At 54.8% G+C, this 16,590-nt stretch overlaps 1 protein-coding gene across 1 annotated transcript in view; it reads left to right on the forward strand.

The window, feature by feature from the left end:
• The first annotated feature begins 14,656 nt into the window (after window positions 1-14,656).
• LOC137427373 (uncharacterized) overlaps window positions 14,657-16,590 on the forward strand; it is a 67,968-nt gene continuing 66,034 nt past the window's right edge. Inside the window, exon 1 of the mRNA XM_078778312.1 lies at window positions 14,657-14,750. Coding sequence (XP_078634438.1) covers window positions 14,723-14,750 — 28 coding nt within the window. The 5' untranslated portion in view covers window positions 14,657-14,722. The remainder of the gene's footprint in view (window positions 14,751-16,590) is intronic.

The raw sequence follows: 16,590 nt of genomic DNA on the forward strand, positions 1-16,590 counted from the left end.
GAAAGTAAGGTTGAAGAAAGAAGACGAAATTATTTTAAAATTACAGTAAGATTGATTTCCTTCTCACCTTCTGTTGAGAGGACCACATGATTGTGCAAATGTGATGAAATACATGATATTTGAGATTTCTGGGTGATTGAATTTTGGGTATTTTTGTGAGGGAAAAGGGAAATAAAATTTTGAAGATTTATTGAATACATTCATATGCACTTTGGTTATGCTGGAAACATGTACACCCCTGATTTAATATGTTTTGTTCGGTGTTACACATGAAATATAATCTTTCAAATGTTCTAGGGGAACTTGTGAACCAATGTAAATTGTTATAAGGTTGGACATAATCCGGATATTGATTCCATTGTCAGTTATAATGTGTTAATTCTATGTTTTTTTTAATGATTTGCTTGATCCAGTGTGTGGGAAAACAGGCTCTGGGGTGGTTAAATGTAAGAGGACGTAGAGCCATCTAAATAGGAGATGGGGCTGGGTCGCTACTTATTCCCCAGTATGGGACAATTACATTAGGACAGGAGTTGATAAGATTGGCATCTAGCATAGAACGGCTTGCCAATGAAACTGCTGAAGTTGAAATGGAAGTAAATACTGAAATGGTAGCAATGAGAACAGTTGTTATGCAAAATAGAATGGCTTTGGATATGTTGCTTTGTGAAAAAGGTGGAACTTGTGCCATCATTGGCTCAGAATGCTGTACCAGTGTACCTATATTCCAGACAACTCTGAAACGTATTACTGATTTGACAAAAAAAATGAAGAACGAAGGGGCAAAATTGCATAATTACTTTAAAGACACATGGGGAATCACATCTTGGCTAGTCAGTACCTTTGGAGGCTTGGGTGCTTCTATACTGAAATTCATTTGCACCGTTCTTCTTGTGATTTTGATTGTATTGTGCCTTATCAAATGCATACCGGCACTAGTTACGAAATGCTTCACTGTTAAATTCTTTGCAACTACATCTCCCAAACCTGCAAGTCGCAATGAGACTTTCCGAGAGATGTGCATGATTGATCTGTATTGATTCCATTTGATGTTACACTCTCATACTTCCCCTCACTATTTAGATGGTTCCTGACATGGAAACCGAAAGTACAATTGGACGAGCTGCTATCACAAATAAGGGATACTGCCAGACGATGGGCTAAGCAAATGGCCTACGTTGGAGACCTTTATTCACCTGTTAAAAAAATCTGCCCGGGCTACAAGAAGGTATGTCCGTGGAGAACCATTGGACAGGGATCCTCAGGTGAATTTGGAAAAATTTAACCTGAGGACCGAAAGGAAAAAAGGGAACAGGAATTATTTGTGAAAGCAGGGTTAAAATTCTGAATGATTGTTCCTCAAAACAGGGTCAACCTGTGACTGAGATGACTAAATTGAACACTTCTATGTTGTGGTCCTGGATACAGGACCAGAGGAGAAATTGTGGAAGTGTAAATTTATAAAGCAAGGAACTTTTATGAGCCTCAACCCTGCATTCCTAGTCTGCAGGTGTTTTTTTTATTTCTTCCCATGTCTATTTGGGATTTCCTCCAGTTGGCACATTATCTCCGACACTGCCCAGAATCATTTGCTCAAGAAAAAGTAAAAGGGAATATGTAATACAGATGGGATGTTTTGTTGGAAAATAATGTGAGAAAAGATATTGTCTTCTTCGTAAATAAATTAAATAATGGCAAAACTAGTAGCTGATAAACACCATGTCTGACCAGCTGCCTGGAGTAATTAGCATCCACTGAATTGCTTTACAAATCCCTTTATAATCGATTCAATACGAAGTCGAAGGTAAACATTGTACTTGGTAATTATTGTAGAGTTGAAACAATGGAAGAAAAATAATCCCCTCTGCGCTGAAATAATCCTCCCTCCACTGACCGTTGTAGAAACAGAGTCAGCGGACGCCTTTTCTTTAATTGCCAGCGTTCTCGGGAAAATCTCTCCAAGAATGAACCGTCTGCAACAAATTTAACTTCTGAGTTTTTAGATGGGTTTTAGTGCGGCAAATTGTGAAGTAAATACCTATTTATTAAATAAGGACTTTTCTTATTTAATTACAAGTCTTAAACATGACTTATTAAAACTCATGTTACTGGTGTGGTAATTTGCAACATTGTATACTCACCCTTGCATCAAACAATGAATGAATTACAGATAAACCCACAGAATGATAAATCATTTGGTATAGTTTAATAATGGAGGCGCTGTAATTATTTGGTTGTGACTAAGGCTAATATTGTTTTAAAATGTGCTTTGAAATAAAGTAAGTGATCTTTTAAAATGAGTAAAAGACATATCCATTTCACTGAGAATGACCTTCAGGTGTTTTTTGAAAGGATTAGAGACAGGGCTCCAGGTGTTTTGCAGGAGACAATGGGAAAGCAGAAAGAATTTGGGATACAAACCTACTATCAGCAGGAGGCAACCTCATCCTCGACACCTACTCCCTCCCACCCAAGCTTTGCCCAACCAATCCTATTGCTCTCCGCCCCTCTCTTCGCTCCTCCCCCCTCCTCTTGCTCCTCCCACTTGAAATGGTTTAAAAATCAGAACGAATGACCAGAAAACCAGGATTAGCACTGGGTCTGGAGGATGTTGGTTTGCTGTACTTATGATTCTGTATGTTCATACTGTATGTTAACTGTATTCTATGCATGCTACTGTATCCTTATGATTCTGGTTGATTCTGTATGTTACTGTATACTGTGCATGTTGGTGTTTGGTATGATATTTCTTTGCGCATCCCTACTGTACCAGGATTTTCACTCTGGACTTTGATCCAGGATTTGTTGTAAATCTTCCTTGTGTGTTTTTGTGAATTGTATCTTGCTCTTCTTGGTTTAATAAGGGTAATTGTTTTCTTGCTGTGTATTTTTGAAGACAGAAAGTGTTGTCCTCCTCGGGAATTAAATTTGTGACTTTCTTCTGACAAGCTGATGGACATTGAATTTCTTGGTTCATATATTACATACTACTGTAGGGAAAATATCCCCGACACCCATGTGGCTGAAAGGCCCTCCCCCATCTGGGTTAAACCACAGAAAGGGATGGTCTGCCTCCAGGGCTCCGGCCACTTGCTTATGGGGGAATCAGAATGTGCCTACACTCTCCCAGGGAAGTTGGGAAAAGGGGGCACCGGGATTACACTACGAATAGTACTGCAAGATAAACACAACCACAATATATCGGCTATATCATTCTCCAGGGGGGTTAGTAGGATCAATGGGGTGACAACAGGAATTCAGTGTCTATCTACCCACCTGATTCCGCCCCATGGGACGATGTTCATATGCGACGATAAGGCATACCCCTATTTACCAAATAATTGGGGAGGCACTTGTTATCTCGGCTCGGTTCTCCCCGACGTCGAGATACTGGATAATCTAGATTCAAGGCCCCTGAATATGCGACCTAAGAGAGCAATGTGGAACGAAGATGGGACCACGACATTGCATGGAGCGGGATGGGAAAAGGGGCTGAGTTTCTTTTTCCCAGGAGCAGGCACAATTATGAATTGCTACCGGATAGATAAGATGGCCTTAGCTTTGGAAAAGGTGGCCAACGACACCGCCACAGGCCATGACGAATTATTGGACACAGTCGTTCATATGCGCACAATGGTAATGCAGAACCGGGTGGCTTTGGATATGCTATTGGCAGAGAAGGGAGGAGTATGCGGGGTAGTAGAAGGTAAATGTTGCACGTACATACCAGATCCATCCGAAGGGGTGTCAGCCGCGATCGTAAGATTGAGAAAGACGAGCCACGCATTGACTGTTGATCGAATCTCGCGTGAATACTCTTTGAATGCTGACTGGCTTACTCTTCACAACTCACTCACAACTCTTCTTACTCTTCACAATTCTCGTCGTATCGTGTACTACAATCGGAATGTTACATGGTACCCACGTGGACTACACATACCACCCCGCATCCACACAGAGGTTCCTGTGATGATTCTCTCGGTGATGAAGACGACTTGGATGGGCCACCGATTGCTCCCTCCACCTCACATACCTCCCATTCTCTTGACTCCCGCTGAACGTTCTCTGCCCCCAAGTCCTCCTGCGGTTCTACCCTCCATGCTTGACCATCCCTGTAATTCCCAGGTCCAACGCCATGGTATTGACAGCACGGCAACCGCGTCACCTCCTATTAGGAGGCATGGACGTCTATGTTCACGCCCCAAACACTTGGATGAAGACGTTCTTGATGGATGAGTGGTTGCATATGTCTCAATGGGGCAGTATAATCCCTAGGCACCTGAGGACAGCCAATCCAGTGATGGCGCTTTTCCTCTTAACCTGACATCATCTGTCTTGTGGTGCTGTGCACACACAACTCGTTTGCCAAGAAGGTAGGCCACAACGCGTTGCACAAACCTAAACACTTTATTATCAGCTCGCACGTAAGCACTGGGCTGGCTCGACTTTCGAGCCCGCATATATGTCCCTAGGCCACGCCTTGCCCCCGGGCGTGGTCGGCCGAAAGGCGGGGCATGTATCTCAGTTCCACCCTGCGCCTCGTGACGCCTTTGCTCCGGGCGTGGCCCGAGCCGCGCTTCCACGCCCGAGCGCTTGCGCCACCCACTGGTGCGTGGAATTATTGCCCACTGACATTGTGTCCGCCACACGCGCCCCCCCAGAATTCCCGCGCACCTGAAGGGTGAGCTTGCGGGGAAGCCGGATGACCCGGCCGAAACGCCCTCTGGCGATGTGTGCAGGGCTGGGGGGTAGCGGGACGGCGGGGCTGGGGGGTGCCGGGGGTCTGCCCGCTGGGGGGCGGCCTCGACGTGGAGGCAGAGCTGCTTGCAGGGGGTGGTCGAGGTGGGCCCGCTTGAGGCGGTCCACGGAGATCCGATCTGGAGTACCGCCAATGTCCACGGTGAAATGCTTGTCCCCAGTCTCCAGCACGCGGAAGGGCCCGTCGTACAGGGGCCGCAGCGGTGCCCAGTGGGCGTTGTGCCGGACAAAAACGCACTCCGCTGTGCGAAGCTTCGGGGCGACGTGGGAGGACGGGCAACCGTGGTGTGCCATCGGCACCGGGGCAAACCTCCTGGCTGTCTCCTGAAGGGTGGAGCGCTGTTGCGCCGCGGACCAAGGGGCCGTGGAGTCGGGGATAAATTCGCCCGGTACCTGCAGTGGTTGTCCGAAGACCAGCTCCGCCGAGGACGTGCGCAGGTCGTCCTTGGGCGCCGTCCTGAGGCCCAGCAGGACTCAGGGGAGCCTGTCGGCCCAGCTGCCGTCGCGGAGGCTGGCCCGGAGCGCAGCCTTCATTGAGCGATGGAAGTGCTCGCACAGGCCGTTGGCCTGGGGGTGGTAAGCCGTGGTGCGGTGCAGCTTGACGCCGAGCCCTTGCGCCACTGCTCCCCAGAGCTCCGAGGTGAACTGGGGGCTGCGGTCGGACGAGATGCCCGAGGGGGCGCCGAACCGGGCAACCCAAGTGGTGATGAAAGCTTGCGCGACGTCAGCCGCAGCCGTCGCCGCCAATGGCACGGCCTCCGGCCACCGGGTGGTGCGGTCCACCATGGTGAGGAGGTGGGTGAAACCCCGCGAGGGGGACAGAGGTCCCACCAAGTCGACGTGGACATGGTCGAACCGACGTTCGGGCACCGTAAACGGGGCCAAGGGGGCTTGGGTGTGGCGGTGGACTTTCGCGCGCTGGCACGCGAGGCACGTCCTGGCCCAGTCGCGGACGTTCTTCCTGAGGCCATGCCAGACGAACTTCACCGCGCCAAGCTTCTGGGAGGCCTTCGTGCCCGGGTGGGACAGGCCGTGTATGGCGTCAAAAACCGGGCGCTGCCAGCCAGCGGGCACGATGGGGCGAGGCCGGCCGAGGGAGACGTCGCACAAGAGGGCGTGACGGCGGTCCGCAAGGCCTGGACGTCGGGGTCGGCGGTCTGGTCCTCCGCCATCCGGGCATAGTCGATCCCGAGGTGGACCGCGTGTGCGACGGACCGGGAAAGGCAATCCGCCACCGGGTTGTCCTTACCCGCAACGTGACGGATGTCCGTCGTGTACTCGGACACGGTAGAGAGGTGACGTTGCTGCCGGGCCGACCACAGCTCGGCGACCTTGGCCATCGCAAAAACAAGGGGCTTGTGATCGACGAAGGCCGTGAACGGGCGGCCCTCGAGAAGATGGCGGAAGTGTCAGACCGCCAGTTGGAGCCCGAGCAGCTCGCGGTCGAAGGTGCTGTACCGGCATTCGTGCGGCACGCCCTAGCCTTGTGGCCGAACCTGGCTAAAAAACGCCAGCGGCTGCCAAGCACCACTCACCCACTGCTCGTGCACCGCGCCCACCGCGTAGTCCGACGCGTCGGTGGTGAGGGTGATTGGTGCATCGGGCGCCGGGTGCGCCAGCATGGTGGCGTTGGCCAAGGCCAGCTTTGCGCCCGCAAACGCCGTGGCCATCTGCTCCGTCCAGGCGATGTCACCTTTGCCCGGCTTCCCCCGGAGGGCCTCATGCAGGGGGCGCAGGAGCTGGGCGACGCGGGGCACGAAGCGATGATAAAAATTCACCATGCCCAGGAATTCCTGGAGCCCCTTGATTGTGCGGGGGTGTGGGAAACTCCTGACTGCCTCCACCTTGGCCGGTAAAGGGATGGCCCAGTGCCTGGTGATGCGGTGCCCCAAGAAGTCGATGGCGGTGACGCAGAAACGGCACTTCACGGGGTTGATTATCAGGCCATGCTGGCCCAGGCGTTCGAAGAGCGTGCGGAGATGGAGCAGGTGCTCCTCCCGGGACGCGCTCGTGACTAGGATGTCGTCCAGGTAGACGTAGATGAAGGACAAGTCGCGCAAGACGCTGTCCATGAGCCGCTGGAACGCCTGGGCCGCATTTTTCAACCCAAAAGGTATCCGCAAGAACTCGAAGAGGCCGAAAGGTGTGATGACGGCCGTCTTCGGTACATCGTCCGGTTGTACGGGGACCTGGTGGTAGCCCCGGATGAGGTCCACCTTGGAGAAAATGGTCGTTTTCGCCAACCGGGCGGAAAAGTCCTGAATATGTGGGACCGGGTAGCGGTAGGGGGTAGTGGCGTCGTTGAGCCGACGGTAGTCACCGCACGGCTGCCATCCGCCACCGGGCTTGGGCACAATGTGCAGAGGAGAGGCCCATGCGCTGTGGGAGCGCCGTACGATGCCCAGCCGCTCCAGCGTGGTGAACTCCGCTTTCGCCATGGCGAGCTTCGTGTGGTCGAGGCGGCGCGCCCGGGCGTAGACCGGTGGTCCGACGGTGGGAATATGGTGTTCCACCCCGTGTTTGACGGCCACCGCTGAAAAGGTGGGCCGCGTGAGTGCCGGGAAACTGGCGAGGAGGCGTGTAAACTCGTCCGCTGCCGGAAGCATACAGACTAACCTCGCCGGGACGGAACCGCTCAGCAAGCGGCTTGGTAAACCACTCGGTGAGCCGCTCAGCGAACAAGCGAGTGAGCTGAAGGTTTCGGCCTGGACGAGGCGTCGACGCTTAACGTCCACCAACAGCCCATGCGCACAAAGGAGGTCCGCATCGAGCAGGGCCATTGGCACGCTGGCGGTGACGAAAGACCATTGGAAGCGCTGTCCTCCGAAACGCAGCGAGAGGCAACGCTTCCCGAATGTGCGGATGGGAGTTCCGTTGGCGGAAAGCAAGGCGGGGCCCCGGCCCGCGGCTTGCTTGTCGGACGCGGAGGCAGGGAGGACGTTTACCTGCGCTCCAGTGTCGCACAGAAAACGGCGACCAGACGAGGTGTCTGTGATGAACAGGAGGCTGCCGGAATGGCCGACGCTCATGGCCGCAAGTGAGCGCCGGCCCGGTCGTTTCCCGACCCATCGAAAGAACACGGCCTGCGGCACGCCCTAGCCTTGCGGCTGAACCTGGCAGGATAGTAGCACCAGGTTTGCGGTGGTGGCTGCCGTGTCGGCCGTGCCGGCGGTGGTGGGCGGGGCGTAGCAGCGGCCACGAGGGAATCAGGGGGCGCTGTAGCCCTCCGCACCGGGATCCACTACGGCAGCACCATACGTCGGCCGCGTGTCGCAGGCCACGAAAAATTTGTCTGCCACTCCGGCCAGGGCGCGGGGTTCCGTTATGTTCGAATCGGCCAGCGCGAGCCACACCTGCGCAGGTAGCTGGCGGAGGAAAAGCGTGCAGAAAAGGAAATCCTGGCGCTGGTCTCCAAGAAGGGACAACATAAAATCCATCCGAACGGACGGTCGTGTGTCGCCGAGGGTGGGAAGGTTCAGGAGGCGGTCGGCACGTTCGGCCTCCGTGAGCCCGAACGTGGCGAGGAGAAGACGTTTGAGCGCCGCGTACTTTTGGGCGCCCGGCGGGCGCCGAAGGATGGACACGACATGGGCAGCAGTGCCGGGCCCGAGGGCGGCGACCACGTGAAAGTACACGGTGTCGTCCGCCGTGATGCCCCGGAGCTGGAATTGAGCTTCGGCCTGCAGAAACCAAAGGTAGGCTTGTGCTTCCCAGAACTCCGGGAGTTTAACGGCGACAGCGTTGGTAGCCATGGCGCGTTCAGGGGTCAGCTACGGCTGAACCAGTCGGGGTCACCAGTGTGGTGCTGTGCACACACAACTAGTTTGCCTAGAAGGTAGGCCACAACGCGTTGTACAAACCGAAACACTTTATTATCAGCTCGCACGTCAGCACTGGGCGGGCTCGACTTTCGAGACCGCATATATGTCCCGAGGCCACGCCTTGCCCCCGGGCGTGGCCGGTCGGCCGAAAGGCGGGGCATGTATCTCAGTTCCACCCTGCGCCTCGTGACGCCTTTGCTCCGGGCGTGGCCCGAGCCGCGCTTCCACGCCCGGGTGCTCGCGCCACCCACTGGTGCGCGGAATTATTGCCCACTGACATTGTGTCCGCCACAGTCTACTGTTTTCAGGCACATGTGCAAAAACTGTTCTGATTTTCACTTTTGTGACGTCCTGGCAATTCAGTGCACCAAATGGTTTGACTGAATTTTTGCTGGTGTGTATTCCCATGATTGTACATTTCGTCTCCATCTTGATATATCACATGTGCATGCTGACCTGCACTAGGGCACGAGAAATATTAGGAAACAAAGTTAAGTTTGTTTTCTTGGAAAGAAAGTGGCCACGCCAGTATTGGTCGTTGTTGATTTAGGATACAGGACGTGACGTCGTCTGGCGCCGTCCCGCGCATGCGCGGTTGTGCCTTTTTGTCGCATTGAAGATCTTCTTCCTCTTCACTCTTTGATTTCCTTGAGCTTGATGTGTTTTGCGTCAGCTCCCAACAAAGCTCAATCTATTCACAGAAACGGTGTGCTATGTGTGATCCGCTGGAGTAAGAACACGATAAGGTCTATCTCAGCTAACTGGTGCTATAAAATGTAAGCACACACATAATTGATTGACACATGAAGAGAAAGTTGAATGATGCCACCACTCTGTATCTGCCACTGGTCTGCAAACAATATCACAATTTGAAGCGCGGTGTTACGCGCGCTGCTTGTAAGCAAGGAGGAAGCGGACAATGCGGTAAGTTGTAAGAGTCTTTATTCAAGAGCTCCACTGTAACACTGGAGCGTTCCGGGCTGCGCACCCGGTGTATATCCCGCGGCCACGCCTACCCCTTGGGCGTGGCCGCCGCCCACTTGGTGCGCGGAATGATGCCCTCGCGCCAGTGAGCTTTCGTGTCCGCCACACGCGCCGCCCCAGAATTCCCGCGCACCTGGAGGGCCAGTTTGCGGGGCAAACGGATGACCCGGCCGAAGCACCCTCTGGCGACTGGCGGCGTCCGGGGTGCAGGGATGCCAGCTGGGATGCCTCCAGCTGCACCCGGGATGGGTGCAGGCTCGGGAGGCGGCGGGGCCGGGCGGTGCTGGGGGTCCGCCCGCCGGGGGGAGGCCCCGACGTGGGGGCCGAGCCACCGGCGGTGGTTGGTCCACGTCGAGGTGGGCCGGCTTGAGGCGGTCTATGGAGACACGGTCAGGAGTGCCGCCGATGTCCAAGGTGAAATGCTTCACCCCGGTCTCCAGCACGTGGAAAGGCCCGTCGTACGGGGGCCGCAGTGGTGCCGGTGGGCGTCGTGCCGGACGAAGACGTACTCCGCGGTGCGAAGCTCCGGGGCGACGTGCGTAGGTGGGTGCCCGTGGTGCGCCGTGGGCACCGGGGCGAACCTCTGGGCGGTCTCCTGCAGCGCGGAGCGCTCCTGCGCCGCGGACCATGGTGCCGTGGAGTTGGGGAGGAACTCGCCCGGCACCCGCAGCAGTTGCCCGAAGACCAACTCCGCCGCGGATGCGCGCAGGTCGTCCTTGGGCGCCGTCCGGAGGCCCAGCAGCACCCAGGGGAGCCTGTCGGCCCAGCCGCCGTCGCGGAGGGTCGCCCGGAGCGCGGCCTTCAACGAGCGGTGGAACCGCTTGCACAGGCTGTTAGCCTGGGGGTGGTAGGCCGTGGTGCGGTGCAGCTGGACCCCGAGCCCCCGCGCGACCGCCCCCCAGAGCTCCGAGGTGAACTGGGGGCCGCGGTCAGACGAGATGTCCGAGGGGGCGCCGAACCGGGCGACCCAGGTGGCGATGAACGCCTGCGCGACGTCCGCTGCCGTCGTTGACGCCAAAGGCACGGCCTCCGGCCACCGGGTGGTGCGGTCCATCATGGTCAGGACGTGGGTGAAACCACGCGAGGGGGGCAGAGGTCCCACCAGGTCCACGTGAACGTGGTCAAACCGATGTTCCGGCACCGCAAACAGGGCCAATGGGGCCTGGGTGTGTCGGTGCACCTTCGCGCGCTGGCACGCGAGGCACGTCCTGGCCCAGCCGCGGACGGCCTTCCGGAGGCCATGCCAGACAAACTTGTCGGCGATCAACCTCTGGGAGGCCCTCGTGCCCGGGTGGGACAGGCCGTGGATGGCATCGAAAATCTGGCGCTGCCAGCCCGCGGGCACGATGGGGCGAGGCCGCCCGAGGGAGACGTCGCACCAGAGTGCCGTGCCCGCACCGTTGAACGGCACCTCGGTGATGCGGAGGCCCGTAATGGCGGTCTGCAAGGCATGGACGTCGGGGTCGGTGGTCTGGTCCGCCGCCATCCGGGCATAGTCGATGCCGAGGTGGACCGCGTGGGCAACGGACCGGGAAAGGCAATCCGCCACCGGATTGTCCTTCCCCGCTACGTGCCGGATGTCCGTCGTGTATTCGGACACGGCTGAGAGGTGACGCTGCTGCCGGGCCGACCACGGCTCGGCGATCTTGCCCATCGCGAACACCAGTGGCTTGTGGTCGACAAAGGCCATGAACGCACGGCCCTCGAGCAGATGGCGGAAGTGCCTGACCGCCAGGTGGAGCTCGAGCAACTCGCGGTCGAAGGTACTGTACCGGCGTTCGGGCAGGCGAAGCTGCCGGCTGAAGAACGCCAGCGGTTGCCAAGCTCCACTCACCCATTGCTCGTGCACCGTGCCCACCGCGTAGTCCGAGGCGTCGGTGGTGAGGGCGATCGGTGCATCGGGCGCCGGGTGCGCGAGCATGGTGGCGTTAGCCAAGGCGAGCTCCGCGCCCACGAACGCCGCGTCCATCTGCTCGTTCCAGGTGATGTCACCTTTGCCTGGCTTCCCTCGGAGGGCCTCGTGCAGGGGGCACAGGAGCTGGGCGATGTGGGGCAGGAACCGATGGTAAAAGTTTACCATGCCCAGGAACTCCTGGAGCCCCCTGATCGTGCGGGGGCGCGGAAACCCCTTCACCGCCTCCACCTTGGCCGGTAGGGGGACGGCCCCGTGCCTGGTGACGTGGTGCCCCAAAAAGTCGATTTCAGTGACACCGAACCGGCACTTGGCGGGGTTCACTATCAGGCCGTGCTGGCCCAGGCGTTCGAAGAGCGTGCGGAGATGGTGTAGGTGCTCTTCGCAGGACGCGCTTGCGACGAGGATGTCATCCAGATAGACGTAGACGAAATCCAAGTCGCGCAAGACGCTGTCCATGAGGCGCTGGAACGCCTGAGCCGCATTCTTCAAACCGAAGGGCGTCCGAAGAAATTCGAAAAGACCGAATGGCGTGATGACAGCTGTCTTCGGGGTGTCCTCTGGCCTGACGGGGACCTGATGGTATCCGCGTATGAGGTCCACCTTCGAGAAGAAGGACATATTCGCCAAGCGGGCGGAAAAGTCCTGAATATGGGGGACGGGGTAGCGGTCGGGGGTGGTGGCGTCGTTGAGATGGCGGTAGTCCCCGCATGGTCGCCATCCCCCGCCGGGCTTGGGCACGATGTGGAGCGGCGACGCCCAAGCACTCTCGGAGCGCCGCACGATGCCGAGCCGCTCCAGTGTAGCAAACTCGGCTTTAGCAACCGCGAGCTTCGTCGGCTCGAGGCGGCGTGCCCGGGCGTAGACCGGTGGCCCGGCGGTGGGGATGTGATGTTCCACCCCGTGCTTGACGGTCCCCGCCGAGAAGGTGGGCCTCGTGAGGGCCGGGAAACGGGCGAGGAGGCGGGTGAAGTCGTCCGCTGCCTGGAAGTGTACAAACTAACCTCGCCGGGACCGATCCGCTCAGCAAGCCGCTTGGCGAGCCGCCCGGTGAGCCGCTCAGTGAGCCGCTCAACGAGCTGCTCAGCGCGCAAGCAAGCGAGCTGAACGTTTCAGCTTGGACGAGGCGTCTGTTCTTCACATCTACCAACAACCCGTGTGCACAGAGGAAGTCCGCACCGAGCAGTGCCATGGGGACACTAGCGGTTACGAACATCCAAGTGAAGCGTTGCCTTCCAAACCGCAGGGAGAGGCAGCGCTTCCCGAATGTGCGTATGGGTGTTCCATTCGCGGCAAGCAACGCGGGGCCCCGGCCTGCGGTGTGCTTGTCGGACGTAGAGGCAGGGATAACGCTCACCTTTGCCCCCGTATCGCATAGGAAACGGCGCCCGGACAAGGTGTTCGTTATAAAAAGAAGGCTGCCGGAATGGCCGACGCTCAGGGCCGCTATCGAGCGCCGGCTTTGTAGTTTCCCGACTTGCCGAAGGAGCACGGCGGCAACAATTCCTCGCCTTGTGGCCAAACCTGGCGTGGAAATGGCACCAGGTTTGCGGCGAAGGCGGAGGCCGCGGTTGTCGCGGTGGTGGTGGGCGTGGCGTGGCAGCGGCCACGCGGCGTGCGTCAGCCTCGGGATCCCCGAGGTGTGGTGCATCAGCATCAGGGTCAGCCTCGGGATGCGCAGCGGCCACGCCAAAACTCGCCTGCGCGTCCAAAGCCGCGAAGAACCTGTCGGCCTCGGCAGCGAGAGCCCGCGGTTCTGTCGTCACAGAACCGGCCAACGCGAGGCGTACTCGTGCCGGCAGCTGTCGTCGAAATAACGCCTGGAAAAGAGCGTTCGGGGTTTCGTCGCCCAACAACGACAGCATATGGTCCATGCGGACCGACGGTCGCGTGTCACCGAGCTCGGGGAGGTCCAGGAGGCGGTCGGCCTGTGCGTCCACCGTGAGGCCGAACGTGGCGAGGAGGAGACGCTTGATCGCCTCGTACCTGCCGTCGGCCGGTGGGTTCCTCAGGACCGACACGACGCGAGCGGCCGTGCCGGGCCCGAGGGAAGCGACCACGTGGCAGTACCTGGTCTCGTCCACCGTGATGCCTCGAAGTCGGAACTGGGCTTCTGCCTGCAGGAACCAGACTTCGGCTTGCGTCTCCCAGAACTCGGGGAGTTTCATGTGGACCGCGTTGTTTGCCATTGCGATGGCGTATTCGGGTGGTCAGCGACGGCTGACCAGAATGTCGGAGGGTCACCAATGAAGCGCGGTGTTACGCGCGCTGCTTGTAAGCAAGGAGGAAGCGGACAACGCGGTAAGTTGTAAGAGTCTTTATTCAAGAGCTCCACTGTAACACTGGAACGTTCCGGGCTGCGCGCCGGGTGTATATCCTGCGGCCACGCCTACCCCTCGGGCGTGGCCGCCGCCCACTTGGTGCGCGGAATGATGCCCTCGCGCCAGTGAGCTTTCGTGTCCGCCACAAGCACACACATAATTGATTGACACATGAAGAGAAAGTTGAATGATGCCACCACTCTGTATCTGCCACTGGTCTGCAAACAATATCACAACAAATAATTAATTTATAATCGAAAACGGGAAATGGGGGAGGGGAGGGATGTGCGCTCCCCGGATCCACCGACGGGGTGATTCATCAACGTGTGTTGCAGTTATTGGAGCACAGACACAACGGAACAGCCTCGCTCTCAGCTATGATACAAACCAGCAGGGGGCACTGCATCATCGGCACAACCACATTCTCAGCAATGATCCAAACCAGCAGGGGGCACTGCATCATCGGCACAGCCTCGATCTCAGCAATGATGCAAAACTGCAGTCACAGGCTGCACCCATGACCCAACAACAACGAAACACAAGTCAGCACTCAACAACCACATGTCCTGGATGTCCACAACCTTCGGTGTTTCTCAACTCTCAAGTGACGCTCCATCACCATTTGTGTTTAACCGAATTTCAAGATTCGAAATCAATCTCCTTCCAGGTCTTCAAGACACCTCGAGGAAGGTGCATCGTCCAGCTTGGCATGTCAAACCTCCTTTTTTTTTCCTCCTCGTTTTTATTCACGATTTAATATTTTTGTGAATAAAACTTTTAAACTGGAAGTAACGAGGATAATATATATACGATGGGGTGAGATAATGATCGAGAGGGTTCGATGGAAGTGGAAGTAACATGGAAGAGAAAAGAGAAGAAGAGAAGAATAGTCTGCTTGGATCAAGCGTGGATCTGGTTCACTGGAAATGCGTGGGGACAGAAACATTTTACAAAGTGAGTCGTGACCGTGAGTCGAGGAAGAGTTGTGGAGATTTTGGGTTTCAAACATCTTCATGAGGAGAGGAAGAGTTGTGGAGATTTTGGCTTTTAAACATCTACGTGAGTGGAGGAAGAGTTGTGTAGATTTCAGGTTTTAAACATCTTCGTCAGTAGAGGAAGAGTTGTGTAGATTTCAGGTTTTAAACATCTTCGTGAGTAGGGGAAGAGTTGTGTAGATTTCGGGTTTTTAACATCTTTGTGAGTAGAGGAAGAGTTGTGTGGATTTCAGGTTTTAATCGTCTTCGTGAGTAGAGGAAGAGTTGTGTAGATTTCGGGTTTTTAACATCTTCGTGAGTAGAGGAATTGTTTTGGAGATTTTTGGGTTTTTAACATCTTCGTGAGCAGATGAAGAGTTTTGGAGATTTCGTGTTCTGAACATCTCAGTGAGTAGAGGAAGAGTTGTGGGGATTTTGTTTTTTTAACATCTTGGTGAGTCGAGGAAGAGTTGTGGAGGTTTTGTTTTGAACATCTTCGTGAGCAGAGGAAGAGTTGTGTAGATTTCAGGTTTTAAACATCTTTGTGAGTAGAGGAAGAGTTGTGGAGATTTTGGATTTTAACATCTTTGTGAGTAGAGGAAGAGTTGTGTGGATTTCAGGTTTTAAACATCTTCATGAGTAGAGGAAGAGTTGTGTAGATTTCGGGTTTTTAACATCTTCCTGAGTAGAGGAAGAGTTGTGGAGATTTTGTTTTTTGAACATCTTCGTCAGTAGAGGAAGAGTTGTGTAGATTTCAGGTTTTAAACATCTTCGTGAGCAGAGGAAGAGTTGTGTAGATTTCGGGTTTTTAACATCTTTGTGAGTGGAGGAAGAGTTGTGTAGATTTCAGGTTTTTAACGTCTTCGTGAGTAGAGGAAGAGTTGTGTAGATTTCGGGTTTTTAACATCTTCGTGAGTAGAGGAATTGTTTTGGAGATTTTTGGGTTTTTAACATCTTCGTGAGCAGATGAAGAGTTTTGGAGATTTCGTGTTCTGAACATCTCAGTGAGTAGAGGAAGAGTTGTGGGGATTTCGGGTTTTTTTAACATCTTCGTGAGTCGAGGAAGAGTTGTGTAGATTTCAGGTTTTTAACATCTTCGTGAGTGGAGGAAGAGTTGTGTAGATTTCAGGTTTTAAACATCTTCGTGAGGAGAGGAAGAGTTGTGGAGATTTCAGGTTTTAAACATCTTTGTGAGTCGAGGAAGAGTTGTGGAGATTTTGGGTTTCAAACATCTTCATGAGGAGAGGAAGAGTTGTGGAGATTTTGGCTTTTAAACATCTACGTGAGTGGAGGAAGAGTTGTGTAGATTTCAGGTTTTAAACATTTTCGTGAGTGGAGGAAGAGTTGTGTAGATTTCAGGTTTTTAACATCTTCGTAAGTGTAGGAAGAGTTGTGTAGATTTCAGGTTTTAAACATCTTTGTGAGTAGAGGAAGAGTTGTGGAGATTTTGGATTTTAACATCTTTGTGAGTTGAGGAAGAGTTGTGTGGATTTCAGGTTTTAAACATCTTCGTGAGTAGAGGAAGAGTTGTGTAGATTTCGGGTTTTTAACATCTTCCTGAGTAGAGGAAGAGTTGTGGAGATTTTGTTTTTTGAACATCTTCGTGAGCAGAGAAAGAGTTGTGGAGATTTTGGGATTTAAACATCTTCGTGAGTGGAGGAAGAGTTGTGTAGATTTCGGGTTTTTTACATCTTTGTGAGTGGAGGAAGAGTTGTGTAGATTTCAGGTTTTTAACATCTTTGTGAGTGGAGGAAGAGTTGTGTAGATTTCGGGTTTTTTACATCTTCGTGAGTGGAGGAAGAGTTGTGTAGATTTCAGGT

The sequence above is a fragment of the Myxine glutinosa genome, chromosome 5 (genome assembly GCF_964187855.1).
Source record: "Myxine glutinosa chromosome 5, kmMyxGlut1.1, whole genome shotgun sequence".
Taxonomy (NCBI): Eukaryota; Metazoa; Chordata; class Myxini; order Myxiniformes; family Myxinidae; genus Myxine; species Myxine glutinosa.